At 41.2% G+C, this 24,044-nt stretch overlaps 1 protein-coding gene across 16 annotated transcripts in view; it reads left to right on the top strand.

Moving 5' to 3' along the window:
• The window catches only part of NIN (ninein), a 104,871-nt gene that overhangs the window by 36,569 nt on the left and 44,258 nt on the right, over nt 1-24,044 (top strand). For all 16 annotated transcript variants that reach the window (XR_009563133.1, XM_060294807.2, XM_060294802.2 and 13 more), the window contains 7 exons: nt 13,910-13,949; nt 15,558-15,748; nt 19,583-19,729; nt 20,214-20,381; nt 20,858-20,994; nt 21,332-21,472; nt 21,727-21,901. Coding sequence is in view for 15 of the 16 variants with exons in the window: in XM_060294807.2 (XP_060150790.1) it covers nt 13,910-13,949; nt 15,558-15,748; nt 19,583-19,729; nt 20,214-20,381; nt 20,858-20,994; nt 21,332-21,472; nt 21,727-21,901 (999 nt within the window). In the remaining variant the exon portion in view is untranslated. The remainder of the gene's footprint in view (nt 1-13,909; nt 13,950-15,557; nt 15,749-19,582; nt 19,730-20,213; nt 20,382-20,857; nt 20,995-21,331; nt 21,473-21,726; nt 21,902-24,044) is intronic.

The raw sequence follows: 24,044 nt of genomic DNA, 5'->3' as shown, positions 1-24,044 counted from the left end.
ATGAACCAGAAAATATCTAACATAACTATTAAGTGTGTCTCCCCTACCAAGTTTACTTTACAAGGCCATAAAGCCTTTGTACAGGGAAAGACCACTGTAATCTTGCTAAATTTTCAGCACTAATATGTGTATTTCAGAATTTCATTTAGAAACCCCGAAGCAAAATGTGCTAGTTCGCAAGTGACAGGTGGGTTCCACTGTCTGGCTGAAATGTGCATTCACCTTCCAATTTACTGTGTTTACCTGGCAAATGGATCCCTTGGGAGTCTGACCTCTCATCTGGGGTGGTATTGAAAGGAAAGTGGTGATTTTTCTTTGTTTGTGGGATCATTTTCACTCAAGGCAATTCAGTTAGACATTCTATTCTGGATTAATCCAGACTAACAAAGGGCACATTCTGGAGTTTTTAGACTCTGAAGAGTATATATTCCCACCCCCCATATATGCAGTGGCTACTGAACTGACCTTGAATTTTATAAGGGTTTCTTCTAAGGTAGCTGGAAGTTGGGGACAAAAACAAAACTAATTCTTGGTTTTATTCTGTGTTACTCAGACGTGGTAGGAAAGGTTGACAATGAATACAGTTGGGGCAGGGCCACTTTGCTTTCTGCCCTTGTTCAAAACAGGGGACACCTTGTTAACTGTTTTCCTCCACAGGGAATAAATTGGGTCTAGTAAGATTCTTATCAAGAGCCAGAGGCTTTAAACAATGATTTCTTCAACTGTAGACAATAGTAGTGTAAGCCAAAACCATGCAGTTTAAGTGAGGACCTGAGAGAAAAGTTAAAGCCAATTGCTTCATTCAGCGGAGAATGGACAAGCAAACCAAGCCCTTGTGTCGGACTGTGAGGGTAGGAGGATGAGTGGTCGTTATTTAAAAACAAAAACAGAAACACAAAGAACCCCCAAACTGATTTTACTGCCCTCCATAAAATCAATCTTCTTCCAGAAGTGCGAAACTGACTTGTGTCCCCCTTATTTCCATTTTCATATATGCATAACTTTGCGGTTGAACTTCATAAATTATTCATTTACATTGTATAGAGTAAAGATTTCATTCTGGCGCAAACTTCTTAATGACTGAGAGAAGTTTTTCTAAGAGCTTTTGTAGTTGAAATGCACCTATTTTCCAATTACTCGCCCGTTACATTTTTTGTTCTAGTCCTTGACAAAGTAAGCAATTTCATTACTGATGCCATTCGTTTCCATCAAATAATATGACATCATCAGGATAGGTTTTTAATTAATGGAATTCCAGTGTTTCCCTTTATATTTCTTGAGTATTATTAGATCATCTCTGGCTATTCTCAGAGATGAAACACTCATTCAAGAAGCAACTATAAATCACTTGAAAGTGATATAAAGAAGCCCCTTCAAAGCTAATAAGATGTTTTCATTCTAACACAGATTCAGCTTTCAGACTTTCAGCCGTGGCTGTTCTGCTAAGTCCTCCTGTCTTGGCCCCAGAGGAAGTTCCCTTGGAGTCTAGCCCTCATTCTCACCTCCTTGCAGGTCAACAATTTCTAGTATTTATTTTCCAACTAGAAAATAAAATCGACAACACATCAAAAGTTAACAAGTTAATTTTAATGATAATAGTAACATTTTCCAACTATACCATTAAGTATTTTTCAAATAGGAGAGCAGTATTCACTATCTGTTGAGAGCAACTCTGATAAGCAGGATACCACAAGCAGATGTATCAAAGAATCCCTTTCCTTTAAGGACTTTAAAATCCAGTGAAACAAAACCAGTCCCCAACCTTGGTAGAAGAGGCTTAAGGCTCAGATTTCTTGAAATTCAGCATTTCTTCACACTGGCGGTACTGAAGGCTGTTTGGCACCGTAGCGGGACTCATCTAAAAGTGTGTGCACTTAAAAGTCATACATCGATTCTTGTTATCCCCAACACTTACTTGTAGCTCTTAACTGCTTTTAAAGATAAAGGAACTGATTTGCATTCTAGTCATGACAGCCCTGCAACTGAGCAGCTTGTCCCTGGGTTCAGAATAGAGAGATTGGGAGCGGGGCTGTCAGGCCCCCTTTCATCGCCCCTTTGCCTTCCTTCACATGCGGGAGAGGTGGAGATGAAGTCCTAAGAAGCGTGTCGCTGCAGAAACAGTAGCCAGCCTTGCTGGGTGCACTTAGCTTCCCTGCCCAGAGCACGGGCTTTATCGGTATTTAGGATTGTTAGTTAAATATGCGATAGATGCTGTGTTTTTAAAAGTCCTAAGGTTTCCATCGTAAGTATCTCCTAAACGGATCCTGTTTTTCTGCAGAGACTTCCTGTGCTTACTTAAGTGCGCTGCTCTTGTAAAATGGACACCAGGGCTCAGTGTGCTGGGGGAGCTTTGTCGCTTTAATAAATTTCTCTTCTCTCTGGGCTTGCAAGACTTTCCCTTTTACAAAAAAAAAAAAAATCTGCTTAAGGCTGCTGAGATCAGTTCAGCAACCTCTGCTGGGAAAGAATAGCCCCGTGTGCGCCCCCCGTAATCGCTTTAATTAGCCGAACATTCTGAGGGGCACAAAGGTCTGCGCCGGAGCAGATGGCTGGTGGGTCTGCGGCTGGGCTCTTGTGGGAAGGGGCTGCACCAGACCCGCAGTCTGCAGATGCTGGCCCGGCCTCGGGGCTGGAAGCCCCGGGATCCAAGAGGCTCGGGCCATCTGTTCCACCGTCCAGTGAAGCAGGTGTCCCTCCAAAGAAAGCATTCCTGAAAGCAGTGCAGCCCACAGGTGCAGGGCACCCTTGTCCAGCTGTAGGACAGCCCGAGAGTTGACCACAGTGGCCAGCGTTACTGAGACGCGCAGCCCACGGCGGCGGTGTGTGGCATTCCCTTTGTCAGCCTACCTGGCGGTGCTGGGCACTTCTTTCTGCAGCAGCCTTTTTAGGACCGGGCAACCTCTGACCGTCTCCCCTCTGTCCGCTCTCACGGGGCCTGTTGGCCAGCACACATAGCATGGTGGGCCCTGACAGATGTGGCCACCCAGGGGACACTGTCCACAGTGCGGAGGGCCCCAGGGGAGGCCCTGCTCCTACGTTGAATCAAAAGTTGATTGCTTCATCAGAACTAACACACTCAAAGCTGGAGTTTCTACAGAGTTTCTTCTGGGTTTGTTCTTAAAGCTGGCACTGGTCTGTCTGCTGTTTCTTTCCTCTGCCCTTGTCCTAGTGTTGAACACCCAGGTAGTAGGAATAGTAATTATAAAATTTATTTACTTAACAGACAGCACTTAATTCGCAGCAGGCACTGTTTCAAGTGCTTTCCAAATACTAGCACACCCTCGTAGGTAGGTATTATTCACTTACCCCCGAGGAAACTGAGGCACACAGGGATTAAGTAACTTGCCCAAGCTTGCACAGCCAGTAAGTGAAGAGTCCGGCTCTGGAGTCTAAACCCTTAACCACGTCATTGTTCTGGCTGAAATAATAACAAGAGCTAACATTTCCTAAGAGCCAGGCATATGCCTCCGTGTCCCTATCAGACGGGTCACTCCCACTTTGCAGATGAAGTAAGGTGTCGAGGGGTCACATAAAGTGGCAGGGCCAGACTTAACCCCAGCAATCTCCCCCGGCTACCATTTTGCCTCCAGAGTCAGGAATTGCTGAATGATTTTTAAAAACTTATTCATATCCATTCTTTCTCCAGTGAGAGGCTACATAAGATTTCAAAGGAAGAAGTTGAAACTCCTTTTACTCTCCTTTTATGAATAGTATGGAGAACACATCCCAGCAATTGCCACCCCCTTCCTCTCCCACTTTTCCAGAGATGTTCGTGATCACCCCCCTTCCAGTACTCATGGCTGATCTGTGTCTAGAGGCCACCTGCCAGGCTTTCACTGTGCTGGGTAAACCCTCAGCAATTAAAAGACCTTGTTCCAGAGTGATGCCTCCTTTTATTGGTGGTGTTCCAGTAGCCGAATGATCAAATCCCCCCCCGCCCCCCCCCAACCTTCTAACCTGCCTTCCCTTCCCTCTCCCCCTGCTTTTTAATTGGAACTACTGGCCCCAGGCAGTGAGAATGAAAATAAAAGAGCTGTGAGTGAATTGAATCTGCTCCCACCCACCCCCTATCCCACCGAAAATGCAATTTAATAACAAACATTCAGCCACCATGTGCTTACCCCTTCTTAAAGGAATAGGCCCTTGGGGGAGATGGGGAAGAAGCATAGCAAAACATCTGGGTGGCAAACTCAATCTCCGGTTGAAGTGGTCTTGGAATGAAAATGTAGCCCTTAGCATAAGCTTGCTTCTCCTTCTAGCAGGGCTGGTCTTAGCTGGATCTAGGCTTCTTACACAGGGCCATGGAGAAATGCTTGGGAAATCGTTACCCTTGGAGATGTTAAAATAAGTTATCGCTTACCTTGCCACTACTTGCCCTAAGAGTTCGTGTGAAATCACTTAAACTGCTGTACCTGACGCCATTGGGTTAGGCTGTCTGAAGAATGCCTCTTTGGATGGCTGTGGTCACAGTCCCTGAGGCAGATCTCAGACGAGTGTCCTTGATCTTCCCACACTCTGCTAAGTTTAGGAGGCATTGGCACAGAGCAGCTTTCACCCTCCTGAAAGTGCCTGGACCTCCCACCAAGCATGGTCTCTCCATCACAGGTCACAGAACAGGAGGACGTGGCTGACTAGCAGAGTGGTACATACCAAGGGGACAGAAGTTTCCCTTTGTCCCCACCCCCAGGTCACAGGGAATTCATTTAGTGAGAATTCAGGGGCAGGTGGGCAAAAGAAATAGTGAAGTTGTACCTATTTATATGGTATAAACAACATTTATAACAGTAAAGGAAATAAAATGGTTTCCCATATTCCCTCAACCAAGTATATATATATATATATTTATTGTCTCTGTTTCCTTCCAGTCTTTGTCTAATTGTATATTTTTTTCCATCATAGTGTTGATGACATTTTTGTTGTGGTCTTTCATTTAACATTTCATGTTTTTCATGCTCCTACATTGTTTTATAATTATACTTTTATCGACTACATTATGACGTATCATTATACTTTATGCCCCATTGTTGAATATTAAATTGTTTTCAGTACTGTACTTTTACAAAAAGTGCTAAATGTACATATTTATATATACACTTTTTTTCTTTCTTTGATTTTATTGCCATCAGAAATCATATGAAACTGGATCAAAGAGCATGAACATTTTCATGACTTTTGATACATAAAGCCATTTTCTTTACTAAAAGGGTAATATCCATTTACATTGTTACCAGTAACATAAACAGGCCTATTTTAAATCATAACCTTGTTGGTAATAGGAGTTATATTCTTAAATACTTTGCTAATTTAATGGGAACAAAAAGATTCCTTGGTTTTAATTTATACTTCTTTGATTGCTATTGAAATGAACCTTTCCCCATATCTGTTTAATTGTGTTGCCTCTTATGTGAATTGTCTGTCTGTATTCTTTGCATATCTGCTGGATGCTTGGCACTTTTCTTACAAATTTATATAAATAACTGGTACTCCCCAGCGTCACTCAAATTAATGCTTTAAGTTTGAACATGGTAATGAAAAAAACCTGCAAATATAAACTTAATATGTACTACATAAACATGTGTCCAAGAAAAATAATATCAAAATTTATAGTGCTTATTAGGTGCCAGGCACAATTCTAAACATTTTACCCAGCTCTGTGAAGTATGTACTGCTTTATTCCCATTTTATAGATGGAGAAGCTGAGGCAAAAGAGGTTAAGAAACTTATCCAAGCTTAACCCAGTAAGTAAGCCAGGATTCAGAGCCAGGCAGTCTGGCTTCCACCCTCGATTTCTTACTAGTTAGAGGTGAGAATCAGGGCAAGAGGGCATCCGGGAAGAGTGGATCAGATGAGGCACCCAGTTGCATAAACTCATGAGATGTTGTAAACAGTATATTGGAGCCTCTTGCTCCTTTGAACTAATTAATTGCTCACTAGTTTCAAATGAATCAAGAAGTAGGTGAGCAAATATAAGAAATAAACTTTTCTGTAGCAATATAACCTTGTTGCTTTCTTACCAAGGATTTTTTGAAGGTATGTGTTTGCATTTTTCCAGCTGTGTATCCCAGCAGGGGCTTGTCCAGTGATGCATATTCTCCTGCCATTTCTCATGTCAGCTTGTGCTGTTAAAAATCATCCCCTACTAGTAATTTGGTAGGTTTTATCTTGATGGTTCTTAGATGATAGAAACCTATTTTTTTTGTTTTCTTTAAAACTTTATTATTTTTTTTTAATTGAAGCATAGTTGACCTACAATGCTGTGCTGATCTCTGCTGTACAGCAAAGTGACTCAGTTATACACATACATTCTTTTTTTAACATTCTTTTCCATTATGGTTTATCACAGGATATTAAATATAGTTCCCTGTGTTATAAGTAGGACCTTGTTGTTTATCCATCCTATATATAATAGTTTACATCTGCTAATCCCAAACTCCCAATCCTTCCCTCCCCCTTTCTTATGGCCGAGTAGTATTCCATTGTATATATGTACCACATCTTCTTTATCCATCCATCTGTCAATGGACATTTTGGTTGTTTTCATGTTTTGGCTATTGTGAATAGTGCTGCTATGAACATAAGGGTGCATGTACCTTTTTGAATTATAGTTTTGTCTGGGTATATGCCCAGGAGTGGGATTGCTGGATCATATAGTAATTCTATTTTTAGTTTTCTGAGGAACCTCCACACTGTTTTCCATAGTGGCTGCACCAGCTTACATTCCCACCAATAGTGTAGGAGTGTTCTCTTTTCTCCACACTCTCTCTAGCATTTGTTATGTGTAGACTTTTTAATGATGGCCATTCTGACTGGTGTGAGGTGGTCATTGTAGTTTTGATTTCCATTTCTCTAATAATTAGTGATGGTGTGCATCTTTTCATGTGTCTACTGGCCATCTGCATGTCTTCTTTGGAGAAATGTCTATTAAGGTCTTCAGCCCATTTTTCAATTGGGTTGTTTTTCTGTTGTTGAGTTGTATGAGCTGTTTGTATATCTTGGAGATTAAGCCCTTGTCTGTTGCATCATTTGCAAATATTTTCTCTCATTCCATAGGTTGTCTTTTCATTTTTGTTTTTGTTTTCGTTGTTGTTTTTATGGTTTCCTTTGCTGTGCAAAAGCCTGTACGTTTGATTAGGTCCCATTTGTTTATTTTTGTTTTCATTTCTATTGCCCTGGGAGACTGACCTAAGAAAACATTGGTACAATTTATGTCAGAGAATATTTTGCCTATGCTCTCTTCTAGGAGTTTTATGGTGTCATGTTTTATGTTTAACTCTTTAAGCCATTTTCAGTTTATTTTTGTGGATGGTTTGAGGGTGTGTTCTAATTTCATTGATTTACATGTAGCTGTCCAACTTTCCCAACACCACTATTTTATTTGTGTTAGGTGGACTGACCGAATGGATTTCATTTTAGGGTGTTTCCAACTTATATATTGAATACTGAATTTTCACCATTTTGGGTGCCAAAGTAGTACGAGCATTTCAGTCATTTGCTCTGTTGGGTGAGGAAATAAATGTGGAGGGACAGACAGGATGCTTTTATTAGTGGGGTTTTATTGACTTAAACTTTAAAAATAAAAACAGGAGGGAACCTTCAAGATGGTGGAGGAGTAAGACGTGGAGATCACCTTCCTTCCCACAAATACATCATAAATACATCTACACATGGAACAACTCCTACAGAACACCTACTGAATGCTGGCAGAAGACCTCAGACTTCCCCAAAGGCAGGAAACTCCCCACATACCTGGCCAAGTGGCTGACAGAGTCTTGGTGCTCCGGCTGGGTGTCAGGCCTGAGCCTCTGAGGTGGGAGAGCCGAGTTCAGGACATTGGTCCACCAGAGGCCTCCCAGCCCCATGTAATACCAAACAGCAAAAGCTCTCCCAGAGATCTCCATCTCAACGCTAAGACCCAGCTCCACACAACAACCAGCAAGCTCCAGTGCTGGACACCCTATGCCAAACAATAGCAAGACAGGAACACAACCCAGCCCATTAGCAGAGAGGCTGCCTAAAATCATAATAAATTCACAGATCCCCCCAAAACACACCACCGGAGGGGGTCCTGCCCACCAGAAATACAAGATCCAGCCTCATCTACCAGAACACAGGCATCAGTTCCCTCCACCAGAAAGCCTACACAACACACTGAACCAGCCTTACCCACTGGGGGCAGACACCAAAAACAACAGGAACTACGAACCTGCAGCCTGTGAAAAGGACACCCCAAACACAGGAAGTTAAGCAAAATGAGAAGACAGAGAAATACACACCAGATGAAGGAGCAGGGTAAGAACCCACCAGACCAAACAAATGAAGAGGAAATAGGTAGCCTACCTGAAAAAGAATTCAGAATAATGATAGTAAAGATGATCCAAAATCTTGGAAATGGAATGGAAAAAATACAAGAAACGTTTAACAAGGACCTAGAAAAACTAAAGAGCAAACAAACAATGATGAACAACACAATAAATGAAATTTAAAATTCTCTGGGAGGAATCAATAGCAGAATAACTGAGGCAAAAGAATGGATAAGTGACCTAGAAGATAAAATAGTGGAAATAACTACCACAGAGCAGAATAAAGAAAAAAGAATGAAAACAATTGAGGACAGTCTCAGAGACCTCTGGGACAACATTAAACGCATCAACATTCAAATTATAGGAGTCCCAGAAGAAGAAGAGAAAAGAAAAGGGACTGAGAAAATATTTGAAGAGATTATAGTTGAAAACTTCCCTAATATGGGAAAGGAAATAGTTAATCAAGTCCAGGAAGCACAGAGAGTCCCATACAGGATAAATCGAAGGAGAAACACGCCAAGACACATATTAATCAAACTATCAAAAATTAAATACAAAGGAAAAATATTAAAAGCAGCAAGGGAAAAGCAACAAATAACATACAAAGGAATCCTCATAAGGTTAACAACTGATCTTTCAGCAGAAACTGCAAGCCAGAAAGGAGTGGCAGGACATACTTAAAGTGATGAAAGGGAAGAATCTACAACCAAGATTACTCTACCCAGCAAGGATCTCATTCAGATTCAACGGAGAAATTAAAACCTTTACAGACAAGCAAAAGCTAAGAGAACTCAGCACCATGAAACCAGCTTTAGAACAAATGCTAAAGGAACTTCTCTAGGCAGGAAACACAAGAGAAGGAAAAGACCTACAATAACAAACCCAAAACAATTAAGAAAATGGTAATAGGAACATACATATGAATAACTACCTTGAATGTAAATGGATAAATGCTCCAACCGAAAGACATAGACTGGCTGAATGGATACAAAAACAAGACCCATGTATATGCTGTCTACAAGAAACCCACTTCAGACCTAGGGACACATACAGACTGAAAGTGAGGGGATGGAAAAAGATATCCCATGTAAATGGGAATCAAGAGAAAGCTGGAGTAGCAATTCTCATATCAGACATAATAGACTTTAAAATAAAGACTATTACAGGAGACAAAGGACACTACATAATGACCAAGGGATCAATCAATCCAAGAAGAAGATATAACAATTGTAAATATTTATGCACCCAACATAGGAGCACCGCAATTTATAAGGCAAATGCTAACAGCCATAAAAGGGGAAATTGACAGGAACACAATCATAGTAGGGGACTTTAACACCCCACTTTCACCATTTCATCCAAATGAAAATAAATAAGGAAACACAAGCTTTAAATGACACATTAAACGAGATGGACTTAATTGATATTTATAGGACATTCCATCGAAAAACAACAGAATACACTTTCTTCTCAAGTGCTCATGGAACATTCTCCAGGATAGATCATATCTTGGGTCACAAATCAAGCCTTGGTAAATTTAAGAAAATTGAAATCGTATGAAGTATCTTTTCCAACCACAACACTGTGAGACTAGATATCAATTACAGGAAAAAAACTGTAAAAAATACAAACACATGGAGGCTAAACAATACACTACTTAATAACCAAGTGATCACTGAAGAAATCAAAGAGGAAATCAAAAAATACCTAGAAACAAATGACAATGGAGACACGACAACCCAAAACCTATGGGATGCAGCAAAAACAGTTCTAAGAGGGAAGTTTATAGCAATACAGTCCTATCTCAAGAGACAAGAAACGTCTCAAATAAATGGCCTGACTTTAAACCTAAAGCAATTAGAGAAAGAAGAACAAAAGAAAACCCAGAGTTACCAGAAGGAAAGAAATCATAAAGATCAGATTAGAAATAAATGAAAAAGAAACGAAAAAACAATAGCAAAGATCAGTAAAACTAAAAGCTAGTTCTTTAAGAAGATAAACAAAATTGATAAACCATTAGCCAGACTCATTAAGAAAAAAAAGGGTGAAGACTCAAACCAATAGAATTAGAAATGAAAAAGGAGAAGTAACACCTGACACTGCAGAAATACAAAGGATCATGAGAGATTACTACAAGCAGCTGTATGCCAATAAAATGGACAACCTGGAAGAAATGGACAAATTCTTAGAAAAGCACAACCTTCCGAGACAGAACCAGGAAGAAATAGAAAATATAAACAGACCAATCAGAAGCACTGAAATTGAAACTGTGATAAAAAATCTTCCAACAAACAAAAATCCAGGGTCAGATGGGTTCACAGGCGCATTCTATCAAACATTTAGAGAAGAGCTAAAACCTATCCTTCTAAAACTCGTCCAAAATATAGCAGAGGGAGGAATACTCCCAAACTCATTCTACGAAGCCACCATCACCCTGATACCAAAACCAGACAAAGATGTCACAAAGAAAGAAAACTACAGGCCAGTATCACTGATGAACATAGATGCAAAAATCCTCAGCAAAATACTAGCAAACAGAATCCAACAGCACATTAAAAGGATCATACACCATGATCAAGTGAGGTTTATCCCAGGAATGCAGGATTCTTCAGTATATGCAAATCAATCAATGTGATACACCATATTAACAAATTGAAGGTGAAAAACAATATAATCATCTCAATAGATGCAGAAAAGCTTTTGACAAAATTCAACACCCATTTATGATAAAAACCCTCCAGAAAGTAGGCATAAAGGGAACTTACCTCAGCATAATAAAGGCCATATATGACAAACCCACAGCCAACATTGTTCTCAGTGGTGAAAAACTGAAACCATTTCCTCTAAGATCAGGAACAAGACAAGGTTGCCCACTCTCACCACTATTATTCAGCATAGTTTTGGAAATTTTAGCCCCAACAATCAGAGAAGAAAAAGAAATAAAAGGAATCCAGATTGGAAAAGAAGAAGTAAAACTGTCACTCTTTGCAGATGACATGATACTGTACATAGAGAATCCTAAAGATGCTACCAGAAAACTACTAGAGCTAATCAATGAGTGTGGTAGAGTTGCAGGATACAAAATTAATGCACAGAAATCTCTTGCATTTCTATACAGTAATGATGAAAAAATCTGAAAGAGAAATTATTTACCATTGCAACAAACAGAATAAAATACCTAGGAATAAACCTACCTAAGGAGACAAAAGACCTGTATGCGCAAAACTATAAGACACTGAAGAAAGAAATTAAAGATGATACAAACAGATGGAGAGATATACCATGTTCTTGGATTGGAAGAATCAACATTGTGAAAATGACTATACTACCCAAAGCAATCTACAGTTTCAGTGCAATTCCTATCAAACTACCAATGGCATTTTTCACAGAAGTAGAACAAAAAACTGCACAATTTGTATGGAAACACAGAAGACCCCAAATAGCCAAAGCAATCTTGAGAAAGAAAAACAGAGCTGGAGAAGTCAGACTCCCTGACTTCAGACTATACTACAAAGCTACCATAATCAAGACAGTATGGTACTGGCAAAAAAAAAAAAAGAAATACAGATCAGTGGAACAGGTTAGAAAGCCCAGAGATAAACCTACACACGTATGGTCACCTTATCTTTGATAAAGGAGGCAAGAATATACAATGGAGGAAAGACAGCCTCTTCAATAAGTGGTGCTGGGAAAACTGGACAGCTACATGTAAAAGAATGATATTAGAACACTCCCTAACACCATACACAAACAGTAAACTCAAAATGGATTAAAGACCTAAGTGTAAGGCCAGACACTATTAAACTCTTAAAGGAAAACATAGGCAGAACATTCTTTGATATAAATCACAGCAAGATCCTCCTAGAGAAATGGAAATAAAAACAAAGATAAACAAACGGGACGTAATGAAACTTAAAAGCTTTTGCACAGCAAGGAAACCATAAACAAGACGAAAAGACAGTCCTCAGAATGGGAGAAAATATTTGCAAATGAAGCAACTGACAAAGCATTAATCTCCAAAATATACAAGCAGCTCATGCAGCTCAATATCAAAAAAACAAACAACCTAATCCGAAAATGGGCAGAAGACCTAAACAGACATTTCTCCAAAGAAGATATACAGAATGCCAACAAACACATGAAAGGATGCTCAATATCACTTATCATTAGAGAAATGCAAATCAAAATTACAATGAGATATCACCTCACACCAGTCAGAATGGCCATCATCAAAAAATCTACAAACAGTAAATGCTGGAGAGGGTGTGGAGAAAAGGGAACCCTCTTGCACTGTTGGTGGGAATGTAAATTGATACAGCCACTATGGAGAACAGTATGGAGGTTCCTTAAGAAACTAAAAATAAAACTACTATATGACCCAGCAATCCCACTACTGGGCATATACTGTGAGAAAACCATAATCCAAAAAAGTCATGTACCACAATGTTCTTTGCAGCTCTATTTACAATAGCCAGGATATGGAAGCAACCTAAGTGTCCATCGATAGATGAATGGATAAAGAACATGTGGCACATATACACAATGGAATATTACTCACCCATAAAAAGAAATGAAATTGAGTTATTTGTAGTGTGGTGGAAGGACCTAGAGTTTGTCATACAGAATGAAGTGAGTCAGAAAGAGAAAAACAAATACTGTATGCTAACACGTATATATGGAACCTAAAAAATAAATGGTTCTGAAGAACCTAGGGGCAGGACAGGAATAAAGATGCAGATGTAGAGAATGGAGTTGAGGGCACGGGGAGGGGGAAGGGTGAGCTGGCACGAAGTGAGAGAGTAGCATTGACATATATACACTTCCAAATGTAAAACAGATAGCTAGTGGGAAGCAGCCACATAGCACGGGGAGATCAGCTCGGTGCTTTGTGACCACCTAGAGGGGTGGGATAGGGAGGGTGGGAGGGAGACACAAGAGGGAGGAGATATGGGGATATATGTATACGTATAGCTGATTCACTTTGTTATACAGCAGAAACTAACACACCATTGTAAAGCAATTATACTCCAATAAAGATGTTAAAAAATAAAAAAAGTAAAAACAATTGAATTCTGCCCAGAATCAATAGTAAGAAAATCTAGAGTGCTATTTCCTCCATTGCTCCCTCCCCACCCTCACACCTCATATCCATCCATCAGGGTTGAGATACGTCTTTATGGGGAAATGTAGCCTGATATAATTGTAATCACAAACAAGTAAAAAATCACACTGTGCACCAATTCACCTTCCATAGATATACCATGTATATTAGTGACTTTCAGTTGTAATCTGAATGAGTTGTAGTGAGCTAATATATTTTGAATTATAGCCTTTTTAATGTCTCTCTGTGGCAAGAATAATTTATCTCAGTGCTGTCAGTCTGGGGTTTCAGCTTAGTGTGGCAAAGTTTGGTGAACGCTTTGAACTGGTGCTGTCTTCAGTATCTTTCTGAGTGAAATACAGAACTGTGAAATACAGAACTGTGAAGGCACTGAAGGGTCCCGAATCATGTGACTCCCTCAGATGATGATTTCAGAGCAAGAGAGTGATCGGGTCTTGGAGAACAGAATTAGTTCTAAAACGCACTCATCTTCTCTTGCCTCCTCTAGAACTGGAAGACGCAGCGCAGCGAGGAGTATGAAGCAGAAGGTAGGAATTGAGTGTGCGTGGGACCTGCCTGGGAAGGAGGGGCTGCCATTCACAGGGCACTCTCCACATCCCCTTCCTGCATCCCTTGCCTTCTTACTAACCACCTTGCCTGCTGGAGGCCAACTGAGAAATAACCTGAAGAACAACAGCAACAAAAAATTCATTCCCAGTTGAGAGCTCATAGTTTTAAATCCTTGCATTTAGCATCATGCAAGATGTGGCAACTAAGATGTAGAATTTCACTTATGGGTTAATTACTCTCTTACATAGACTTTCACATTAATCTATGAACAGTCCAAAACTAAATAGTTACCTATTAAAATGTATCCCTTGACAGGGCTTCCCTGGTGGCGCAGTGGTTAAGAATCCGCCTGCCAGTGCAGGGGACACGGGTTCGAGCCCTGGTCCGGGAAGATCCCACATGCCGCGGAGCAACTAAGCCCGTGCGCCACGGCTACTGAGCCTGCGCTCTAGAGCCTGTGCTCCGCAACAAGAGAAGCCACTGCAGTGGGGACCCCGCTCGCCACAACTAGAGAAAGCCCGCGCGCAGCAACGAAGACCCAACGCAGCCAAAATAAATAAATAAGTTTATGTTTAAAAAAATGTATCCCTTGACAAGTTTCAGATGTATTTAAGATAGATCAAAACACGTTGATCTTCTGGCCAGCAGATGGCACTGTGGTTCAGCTGACGGAACCTCAGCCCACTTCACAGCCTACCCTGGATTAACTGTACTTAAGTGTAATTACACGTTCTCTAGGTTTCCAACCTGTAAAGACACAGCGGTGATGGGCTTAATGGCTTTGATTAATAGTAGGGGTAGCACTAAATGCTCTTCTCAACTCTCTGAGGTTCTTCCAGGCACACACAATCTTGTCAGTAATTAGCTCATGTTTAAGTAATGACTTTACAGAATCTCTAATATGGAAGTAAATTTTAACTAGAAGTGAGAACTTTTAATAGAGGATAAATAAATTTTTATTTTTAAATAAGTAGTTTGATCCTTAAATCTTCAAATAGAACTTATCCATAATATACCAGTAATTAATAGCTTGCCCTGGCAAACATTTATTCTTTCAAGTTGGAATCCTTATAGGTCAGAATATTCGTATGTGTAAAGATTTGGAAACAGGCTAATCTCGCCTTTTATAATCATGTTATGATATTTATCATGAAATTATTTCCTTCGCAGTAGAAGCAGAGCTTAGACTAGAAAGAAAGTGGAGATAATAAAGTCTGGTAGCTATAGCTGAGGTAGGGCATATAAAGCTCCTTAGAATGGCTCTCAACCAGCCTTCCTTCCGATCACACCAAAGCCTAAGCCTGTGCATATTTTCCTTTGGAATAAAATGAGCCTAGAACCTTGGCATTACTGCACAGGAGATGGTATTTCTTACACAGGTATGGCTGCCAATGAACAAAAAAGTGTCTGTTGGCCCTAGTTGCAGCCTAAGAACCAGTGGTTCCACTTCATTTGAACTTCAGGATCAAATCAAATCAACATCTGTAGTCTCTTTATTATAGCATTTATTTTCAAAAAGCACATTTTTCTTTGAGAATAGGCTCTCAGTTCCTTTAGGGACAACACACTGTATGCTTTTATTTTAGGCCAGTTAAGATTTTGGAACCCAGATGATTTGAATGCCTCACAAAGTGGGCCTTCCCCTCCCCAAGACTGGATAGAAGAGAAACTGCAGGAGGTTTGTGAAGATTTGGGGATCACCCGTGATGGTCACCTAAACCGGAAGAAGCTGATCTCCATCTGTGAGCAGTATGGTTTGCAGAATGTCGATGGAGAGGTAAGCCTTGCATCATATTTTTATTCAGGAATAGTAATCATGATAAAAGCTAAACTGGCCACAGGCTAGGAATAGCCATATTTCGGTTTCCTGCAGCATGTTACAGAGACTCCATTCTCTTTTTTTCCTGGGAAGTCAGCCATGAAGATCCTGTCTCTGAGGACCTCATGTTGTATTGTGGAAAAGAAAAACTGACAATAGCTGACACTTACTGAACCCGTACTGTGTGCCCCTCACTGTGCTAAGCACATTACCCCACATTACTATCAGACACCAGTTCAGTGTAGCATGATGTCAATCTATGTGTAGATGTGGCATTCACGGAGCAAAATGTGGGAAAGGTGTCGAGGAAGGACGAAGAGGGGAGTTCAGGAGATTTGAGTTGGAATATTTTGAAGGCCAGGCTGATAAGTTTAGTTTGTTGGAGAGAAGATCTCAGTATCACCCCTGGGTTCTTAAGCAGATTAAGTAATAGTACGTAGGAAAAACTTACTTAATGAGGGTGGTCTGAACTTCTTTTATGGGGTATAGTGGTGTAAAGAGAGCCTTAGATTAGGAGACCAGCCAGGAGCCATCACAATAATCTGGTCATGAGGAAAGGGAAAAGGGTAGGTTGGTGGTTTTGAAAATGTACAACAGAAGAGTCCTGAAGGAGCCCCCGGAAGACTCTTGCTCGGTAAAATTCTGAACTTCACGTTTTCTAAAAAATTAAGAGGGGTGGCAGGACTGGGTGCGTGAACAGCCATGAAACATAAGAATGTAATTAATTCCAAGATATGTCTTTCAAAGAGCTGAAAATAAGGATTGGAGGGACTTAGAGGTTAGGGCTACAGTTGTAGCTTTGGGAAACTTTGATTATAATGATATTTGAAACCATGTTATCTGCTTGCTCAGAGGATAAGTGGTATTATTTTCCTAAACCAGAAAGAGGTTTATTATCAAAAGCTTCCAAGTAGTGTAGCTTGCAGAAAAGTTCTTTCCCCCCCTTCTCCCTTGTGTATGTGACCATTGCACACCCTCTGACTACATTTCAATGGCTCAGTCGTCATTTATTTTTCAGGGATGGCTGTTGAGTCATAAAATTAAATTCATCCTCCTAAATTATAAACCAGCGCAGTATGCAGAACCTTGGGTTGTTCTGCCAAGAAATATTGCACAAACTTGGATTATTTATCTAAGAACGAATCTTGGAATAAACTTAGCTATTTGTGGGAAGTTGCATTTTCTTCTGTGGTGGAGACTCCAGAACCCAGGAAAAGAAGCAGCACATTTATTTTCTTCTGATGTGAGGATGAGTAAAGGATTGCTAATTGAACGTAGCTTTTACTTAGTGTTTTTCCTCCCCACCAAAATCATGAAACACTATAGTACTTTGTATTACTAGCTCTAGACCACAGCGGAGCTGAAAGTTCAAGATGATCTCATCAGCATACAACTTGGAATCCTAGAATTTTACGACTGAAAGCAATTTTAGATCTAGTCACCCCTCATTTTATAGATAAAGAAAGAGATCACTGCTGCCTGTTGCCATCATCACGAAGGGAAACTAGATTCACTGTCTTAAGGCTAAAACTAGTGCCCTGCTTTCCAGAAGCAAGGACGACTGTAGGGCAGGGATGGCAAACTGTCACCCTAGCTGCCAAATGTGACCTAAGGGCTACGTCGCCTACCCAATGTTTAAAAATTGAATTTTTTGCTATACTTTTTAAAATCAGGAGATTTTTCTAAAAATCAGAAGATTTGGCTCCATTTTGCTGGCAGTGAGAAGCAGCTAGCCCCTTTGGACAGGGCATGCACTCGTGTTCCGTTCGCTGGTTTAAAAGGCACCACTTCCTAATGTCTCAAGACCAACCTGCCTCATTTATTTACATCACCTTCCTGGCCCCTCGAGGTATTTGTGATCCCTATTCTAGTGCATTATTTCCCAACTTACACATTGGGAAATCAACCATCCAAAGGCCTGGCTGGTGATGGGGAGTAAGAATGTCCTCAGGGTTCTAGATTCAGCTCCTGCACAGACTGCAGGCGGTGCCCTAGTTGCCCACTGACTTGCATTCTTGTCAGCCCAGCCCTGCCCATCCACCCTCTTCTGAATCCACATCCCTTTATTCACTGCTTGTCCACTCCCCCACGTACAGTAACTGGCGGGATTTACTTACTCCACCACTTCAGGTGGATCAGGTGATGGGTGTTTAGGCAGTCAGGAAGCTGTGCATTGATTTGGCCAAGGTCACAGGGCCAACCCACGTGGAGCTAAGGTTAGAGCCAAATATGCTGATTCACTTCAGTCAGCACACTTGGATTTTACTGTGACTTCCGGTTTGACAGTCCTGAAAGCCTAGTCCTCTAAGAAAGTGTTCTTTTGGTTGATAAGAACCAGACGGAGAAGCTAAGGGAGCTTGGCAACTTCAGAATTTTGCCCCAACTACCTTTCCATCTGTTTCATCATATGCTTCTCTATTAGGAACTGTTGCTTCTTCCCAAGATTTCCACTCTTTAGAATGATTTTCTTGTTTCAGAGTCCTCTCCAGAGGAAGTGGTATAAAAACAAGAATAGAGACAGATGTTTCCTATTGGGTATGAATTGGAAAAAAAAGCATTGGATAAAAGAAATGCCTCAGGCACTTAGATGAAGGATAAAATCAACAATTATGAGATGACAGGAGTCCTAGCCATAGTCCGGACTTAAGAAGTGAATATTGAAAATTTGAGGATTTGTTACAAAGAGGCCTTTGTGAGAATGGAACCAGGTGTAGGCTCAAATGCAACAAGAGTAAGTTTGTTGCTTGTTCTATTCCTCGCTACTCAGCAAACTGGGCATCACCTTGTTAGAAATGCAGAATCTTAGGCCCTACCCCCAGATTTAACTACATCAGAGTCTGCATTTTAACAGGATTCTCAGGTGATTTCTATTTTGTACACCGGGGGCATGTCCTATAGAAAAATGTTAGCCCCCCAAATAAAGAGGAAGCCGACTGTGAGGGTGGAGGTCTTCGCCTTCCCTCCCTGTTTTGCGGTATCCACGATTCGTGCTGCTTATTCCCTTTTCCATTCCTCTGTTAAGCTGGGGAACAAACCATCTCCTAGGCAAGCCTCTAGAAGGGACTGTATGTGGTGAGGACTACTTGATTACTGTCACAGGGTGCAAAGCAGTCAGGCAAAAGTCCCTTCTCTTTACATCTCTTGGAGGGACCCTTCTATTGCATACACATGACATCCTTCCTATCCAGTCCTCACTTCTCCTGTGCTAAAGCATTAAAAGAAATAAAGACCCCAAACACGCAGTGCTGTTCCAAGTAATGTTCTAAATCCCAAGTCACGGGTTTCAGACCCCAACTATTAGATCATTGCCATCTGTCCCAGACCCAATTCTGCCGTGCTGACGTACCAATTTCCAAAATTCAATATCAGCAAAATATCATGTGGAGTCACCGTAATATAACGGCTTAACGAACGTCTAACTATTTTCTGTTGTTACAACACTGGGACGCTATATCTTTATATTTTTAAGTAATTCTTTAATTCGCAAGAATAACGTGTAGTAACATTAAAGATTACCCGTTCTAACAGTGTGAGCAAAAGAGAAAACAGTTAAATGCTAAATTGCATAGAACTATGAAGGTGTTGAAAATGAATTTTATTTAGTTTATGTGAGGGGGAAGGACATATTACTAGAAAGGAAAAAAATTCAGTCAAGTGAGAATAAAGGGACATGTTATATTTCTGGAGTCCTGGGATCAAGCGTGGTGCCAAGTTCTGTTGGCTGGAAGTGTACTCTGGGCCTTTGGGGTTTTTTGAGTGAAATAGTTAAAATATATGGTTGCCCTTTTCTAGATGCTTGAAGAAGTCTTCCATAATCTTGATCCTGATGGTACGATGAGTGTAGAAGATTTTTTCTACGGCTTGTTCAAAAATGGAAAATCCCTTACCCCATCAGCATCTACCCCATATAGACAACTGAAAAGGCACCTCTCCATGCAGGTAAGAAATAGGAAGTGGTTTCTTTGTGAGTAGAAGTTAAAATCCATTTGAATAATTTCTAATGAATTAATCTGCTGTCTAAAGAAAAATACTGAGGAGAAAGAGAGGCAAAAGAAGAGTAGTAAAGAAAGACTGAACCATTGGGGAAGGAAAAGCTGGGTTTGAGAAATGACCATAAATTACAGTAGGAAGACCACTAATTATGCCCCTTCTTGTTGGCTGTAGGTCAGAAGAAACCTGGTGTTAAGTAGAGGCACATTTCATCTATATGAAGGAACTCTCGGCCAGGTCAACTGTTGATAAGCTTTGCATTCTAGGCTGACTTAGGAAAGGGAGATCAAAGGGGCTGCGTGACTTCTTATCCTAGCAGTATAAATTAGAGAGACACGCCTTCTGCTCCTTGTGGTCAGGACTGACCAGTTTTGGTCTTGACCAACACCATGTTGCAATGCCTGAGCTTGCTTAAGTCTCTTTCTTCTTCCAGTCTTTCGATGAGAGTGGACGACGGACCACAACCCCGTCTGCGATGACAAGTACCATTGGCTTTCGGGTCTTCTCCTGCCTGGATGATGGGATGGGCTATGCATCAGTGGAGAGAATACTTGACACCTGGCATGAAGAGGGCATTGAGAACAGCCAGGAGATCCTGAAGGTGTGGCAGCTAAAATGAGAGAAAAATGACGAATTGGGGCAGGGTTGAAAAATTCCATTTTTTTGAAACTGTGATTTGATTCGATTTCTCCTTAATGATTCTTCTATTCACAAGATCTCAGACGTAAGAGGTAACTTTTCCTACCCACTTCAACCAGGATTATTGATAACCTCTTTCCATGTTTTTAACTCCTAAATTATTAATAAGAAATTTCTTAGCTGATCTCTGGTTGGTAAAGATTAGAGTTTTACCGTTGTGTTTATTTACAGTGCCAGATAGCAGTTTTTTTAAACATGCAAATAGTCACGTTATGTTTTTCTTAGAGAGAGCTTAGTTATGCTGTGGATTGAATATTGTTTCTAAGCAATCACTAAAGAAATGTAAGCATCCAGCCTGGAGACTGTAAATTCAGCTTCACATTTTCTGCTTTCACAGGATAGAACTTGTGATTGTCTTGAACTTGTTCTGATTTCTAGGCCTTGGATTTCAGCCTTGATGGAAATGTTAATTTGACAGAACTGACGCTGGCTCTTGAAAATGAACTTTTGGTTACCAAGAACAGCATTCACCAGGCAGCTCTGGCCAGCTTTAAGGCTGAGATCCGGCATTTGCTGTGAGTTAAGCAGAAGGTTCACCTGCTCTATTCCCTTTCCTACTTGTCGAGCAAGTCATTCAGATGCCTGTGGCATACATTCTTCCATCCTGTACGCAGTTGTGGCTAATCGCCTATCATCTCATTTCTGTGAAAATGAGGTAGAGCTTAGATTTGCATGTAGTCTGTTGAAGAGGAATGTCTCTTCAGTGTCTGTGTGGAATGTCTGTGTGTTTTTGAAGGGTTTTGGTTGTCTTGGTTTTGTGTTTGTATTGAAGCAAGCCAGATGAGAGCTTTTTGGGGTCTACTTGTTGCTTAGAAACAGTTTCCCTCATACTTGGTTTCTTTCTGTTTCTAGGGAGCAAGTTGATCAAGTGGTCAGAGAAAAAGAGAAGCTACGGTCAGATCTGGAAAAAGCTGAGAAGCTCAAGTCTCTAATGGCCTCAGAGGTGGACGATCACCACGCAGCCATAGAGCGGCGGAATGAGTACAACCTCAGGTACGACTGGCTGGGCCAGGACCCTCCTTTCCCACCGCCCTGGCCCAGGGCAGTGGGGCTCAGCCTGCCTGCCCGCTTGGCCACACCTGGCCGGAGTGACTTAGGTGTGGCCAAGCCTCAAGGAAAGCAGGATTCACTAGACACTTTCTCAAGGAGCTTCCCATGTCTGTGACTCTGTGTTTCCATTTTTGGTGGATCCACGTAGGGACCTCTGAGGGATCTGATGGCAGCTTGTCAGTCTTTCCTCCTCACAGGAAACTGGATGAAGAGTACAAGGAACGAATAGCAGCCTTAAAGAATGAGCTTCGAAAGGAGAGAGAACAGATCCTACAACAGGTGGGCAAGCAGCGTTTGGAACTTGAACAGGAAATTGAAAAGGCAAAAACAGAAGAGAATTACACCCGGGACCGCCTTGCCCTCTCTTTAAAGGTAATTATCCTATTGGTTGTACAGTCTGTGTCCCTGCTGGGAATACACATGGAAAACCACAGCTCTGTAAGAGGACAGGTCTGCACGGGGCTCATAAGTCTGCCCAGCTGGGTCATGACCGGACATGGTAGAGCCCCCACTGGGAGCTAGATTTCAGGGGTGTCTAGGCTTCTGGTTTGCCAACAGCGTATCTTGTTCTTACCCCCGGAAGTTGCACTGGGTCCTCAGGGCTGTTTGGCTCCTGGTTGATGCTCTGTTCCTTCCTTGCACTCCCCCTTCCTCATTCTTAGCAGATGACTTTATTTCCTGCCACACAGAGGCCATCAGCTTTGTTTCTTTGCTTCCAAATGTACCTTTTCCCTTATACATCCTCCTGTCCTTCCCTGTGCCTCTGTAGAGGAAGTGATCCTTTTCTTTATTGGACTCTGACACCAGATAATATGGTACAGTGTTATCTAGAGATAAAGGGCGGGCGGGGTAGGAGGGGGTCTGGCCTCAAGACTGCCTGGTTCCAATCTGGATACCACTACTTACAGAAAACCTTGATCAAGTTACTCAAACCTGTTTCTTAATGCACAAAAGAGGCACCATCGTAATACCTACCCCCATAGCATTGATATGGAGATTAAATGAGTTGCTACATATTACAGTATCTAGAAGGTAATAAGTACCTATGGAATATTCACTACTGTTGAAGTTATAAAAGGTTCCTGAAACTCCACACATCAAAAACTGAGCTAATTCTCACTTCCTAACCATCAAACTGCTTCCTCTCTGGAATTTTCTCCCTAATCTACATCACCACCTGTGCTGAAAGTCATAGAAGCTAAAGTCCTCAGTCATCCTTGATTATCAGTTTCTGAGTCCCGTTGATGCTCTGAAATGCTTCTCAGATTTATCCCATCTCTCCATTTCCACAGCCTCTGAAGAGGTGCACAATTCATCACGATTTCTCAGCTGACCTACGTGCATCCTTTTTTCCATCTATCCAACCTCCATATTGTCACCAGAGTTACCTTACTTAAGAACACTTAAAATCATGCTGTTCCCTCTATAAAAGTGCAGCATGGCAGCACTGAAGGGCCCTGAAAGGGAGCTTGTCCTCATGCCTTTCTAACCTCAGATCCTGCCAGCAACCCCCAGGGCCATGCCCTCAACCCTGCTGCACCTGCCATCAGCTGTCTCAGTTCCTCAGTAAGCTTTTAGGCTCCTTCACTGCTTTCTCCAACACTGCAGGCCAAACTACTTTTTCATTCCCATTACACTTTTTTTTTTTCTTGCCAGAAGATAGCATATTTTCTATCACATCATAGATAATTGTATCCATATCTGCCTCCCCGGCCGTGGTCCCGATTGTGTGTTCCCTGCGGTCAGCAACAGAAGCTGATTTGTCAGTTTCCAGAGCATCAACACAGGCCCGATAGTTGCTCTTGATCGGTTGTTTTTTTTTTTTTTGCGGTACGTGGGTCTCTCACTGTTGTGGCCTCTCCCGTTGCGGAGCACAGGCTCCGGACGCGCAGGCTCAGCGGCCATGGCTCATGGGCCCAGCCGCTCCGCGGCATGTGGGATCTTCCCGGACCGGGGCACGAACCCGTGTCCCCTGCATCGGCAGGCGGACTCTCAACCACTGCGCCACCAGGGAAGCCCTGCTTCTGATGGTTTTAACATCTAAATTTAGACACACTTTGGAAGATTAGAGTTGTAGAACTTGCATTTTGGGGGAAGGTAGTACTTTTCAAAAACACTTCAGGCACATTCTTTTTCACTCCATGTTACTGTGTGAGGGTGTGAACAAGAATGTATTTAAGATATATTGGCTCTATATTCTTTTGGCAAAATATACTTTGAAAATAATGTTCTTCCAATTATCCTATAGCATTGGAATAGAAAATATGTCAAATGGCACATTTATTTTTTTAACAAATGTGGGTGGAAATCTTACAAGTGTTTTATATACAGAAAAACCCCATCTTTTTTATTATGAAAAACCTGTATGTATAGCTTTTACATCTTTAAACCAAAATAAAATTGTAAATTAAATATAACATATCTATATCATCATTAAATGAAAATTGTTAGAGCTATCCTACTTTTTAGAGTTTTTTTGAGTTCTCTTTTGCTGTCAGATGAACAAGGTATTCTG

This window comes from Globicephala melas, chromosome 2, assembly GCF_963455315.2.
Source record: "Globicephala melas chromosome 2, mGloMel1.2, whole genome shotgun sequence".
Classification (NCBI taxonomy): domain Eukaryota; kingdom Metazoa; phylum Chordata; class Mammalia; order Artiodactyla; family Delphinidae; genus Globicephala; species Globicephala melas.
The sequence above is the reverse complement of the archived record's forward strand: the minus strand, read 5'-3'. Positions and strand labels throughout refer to the sequence as shown.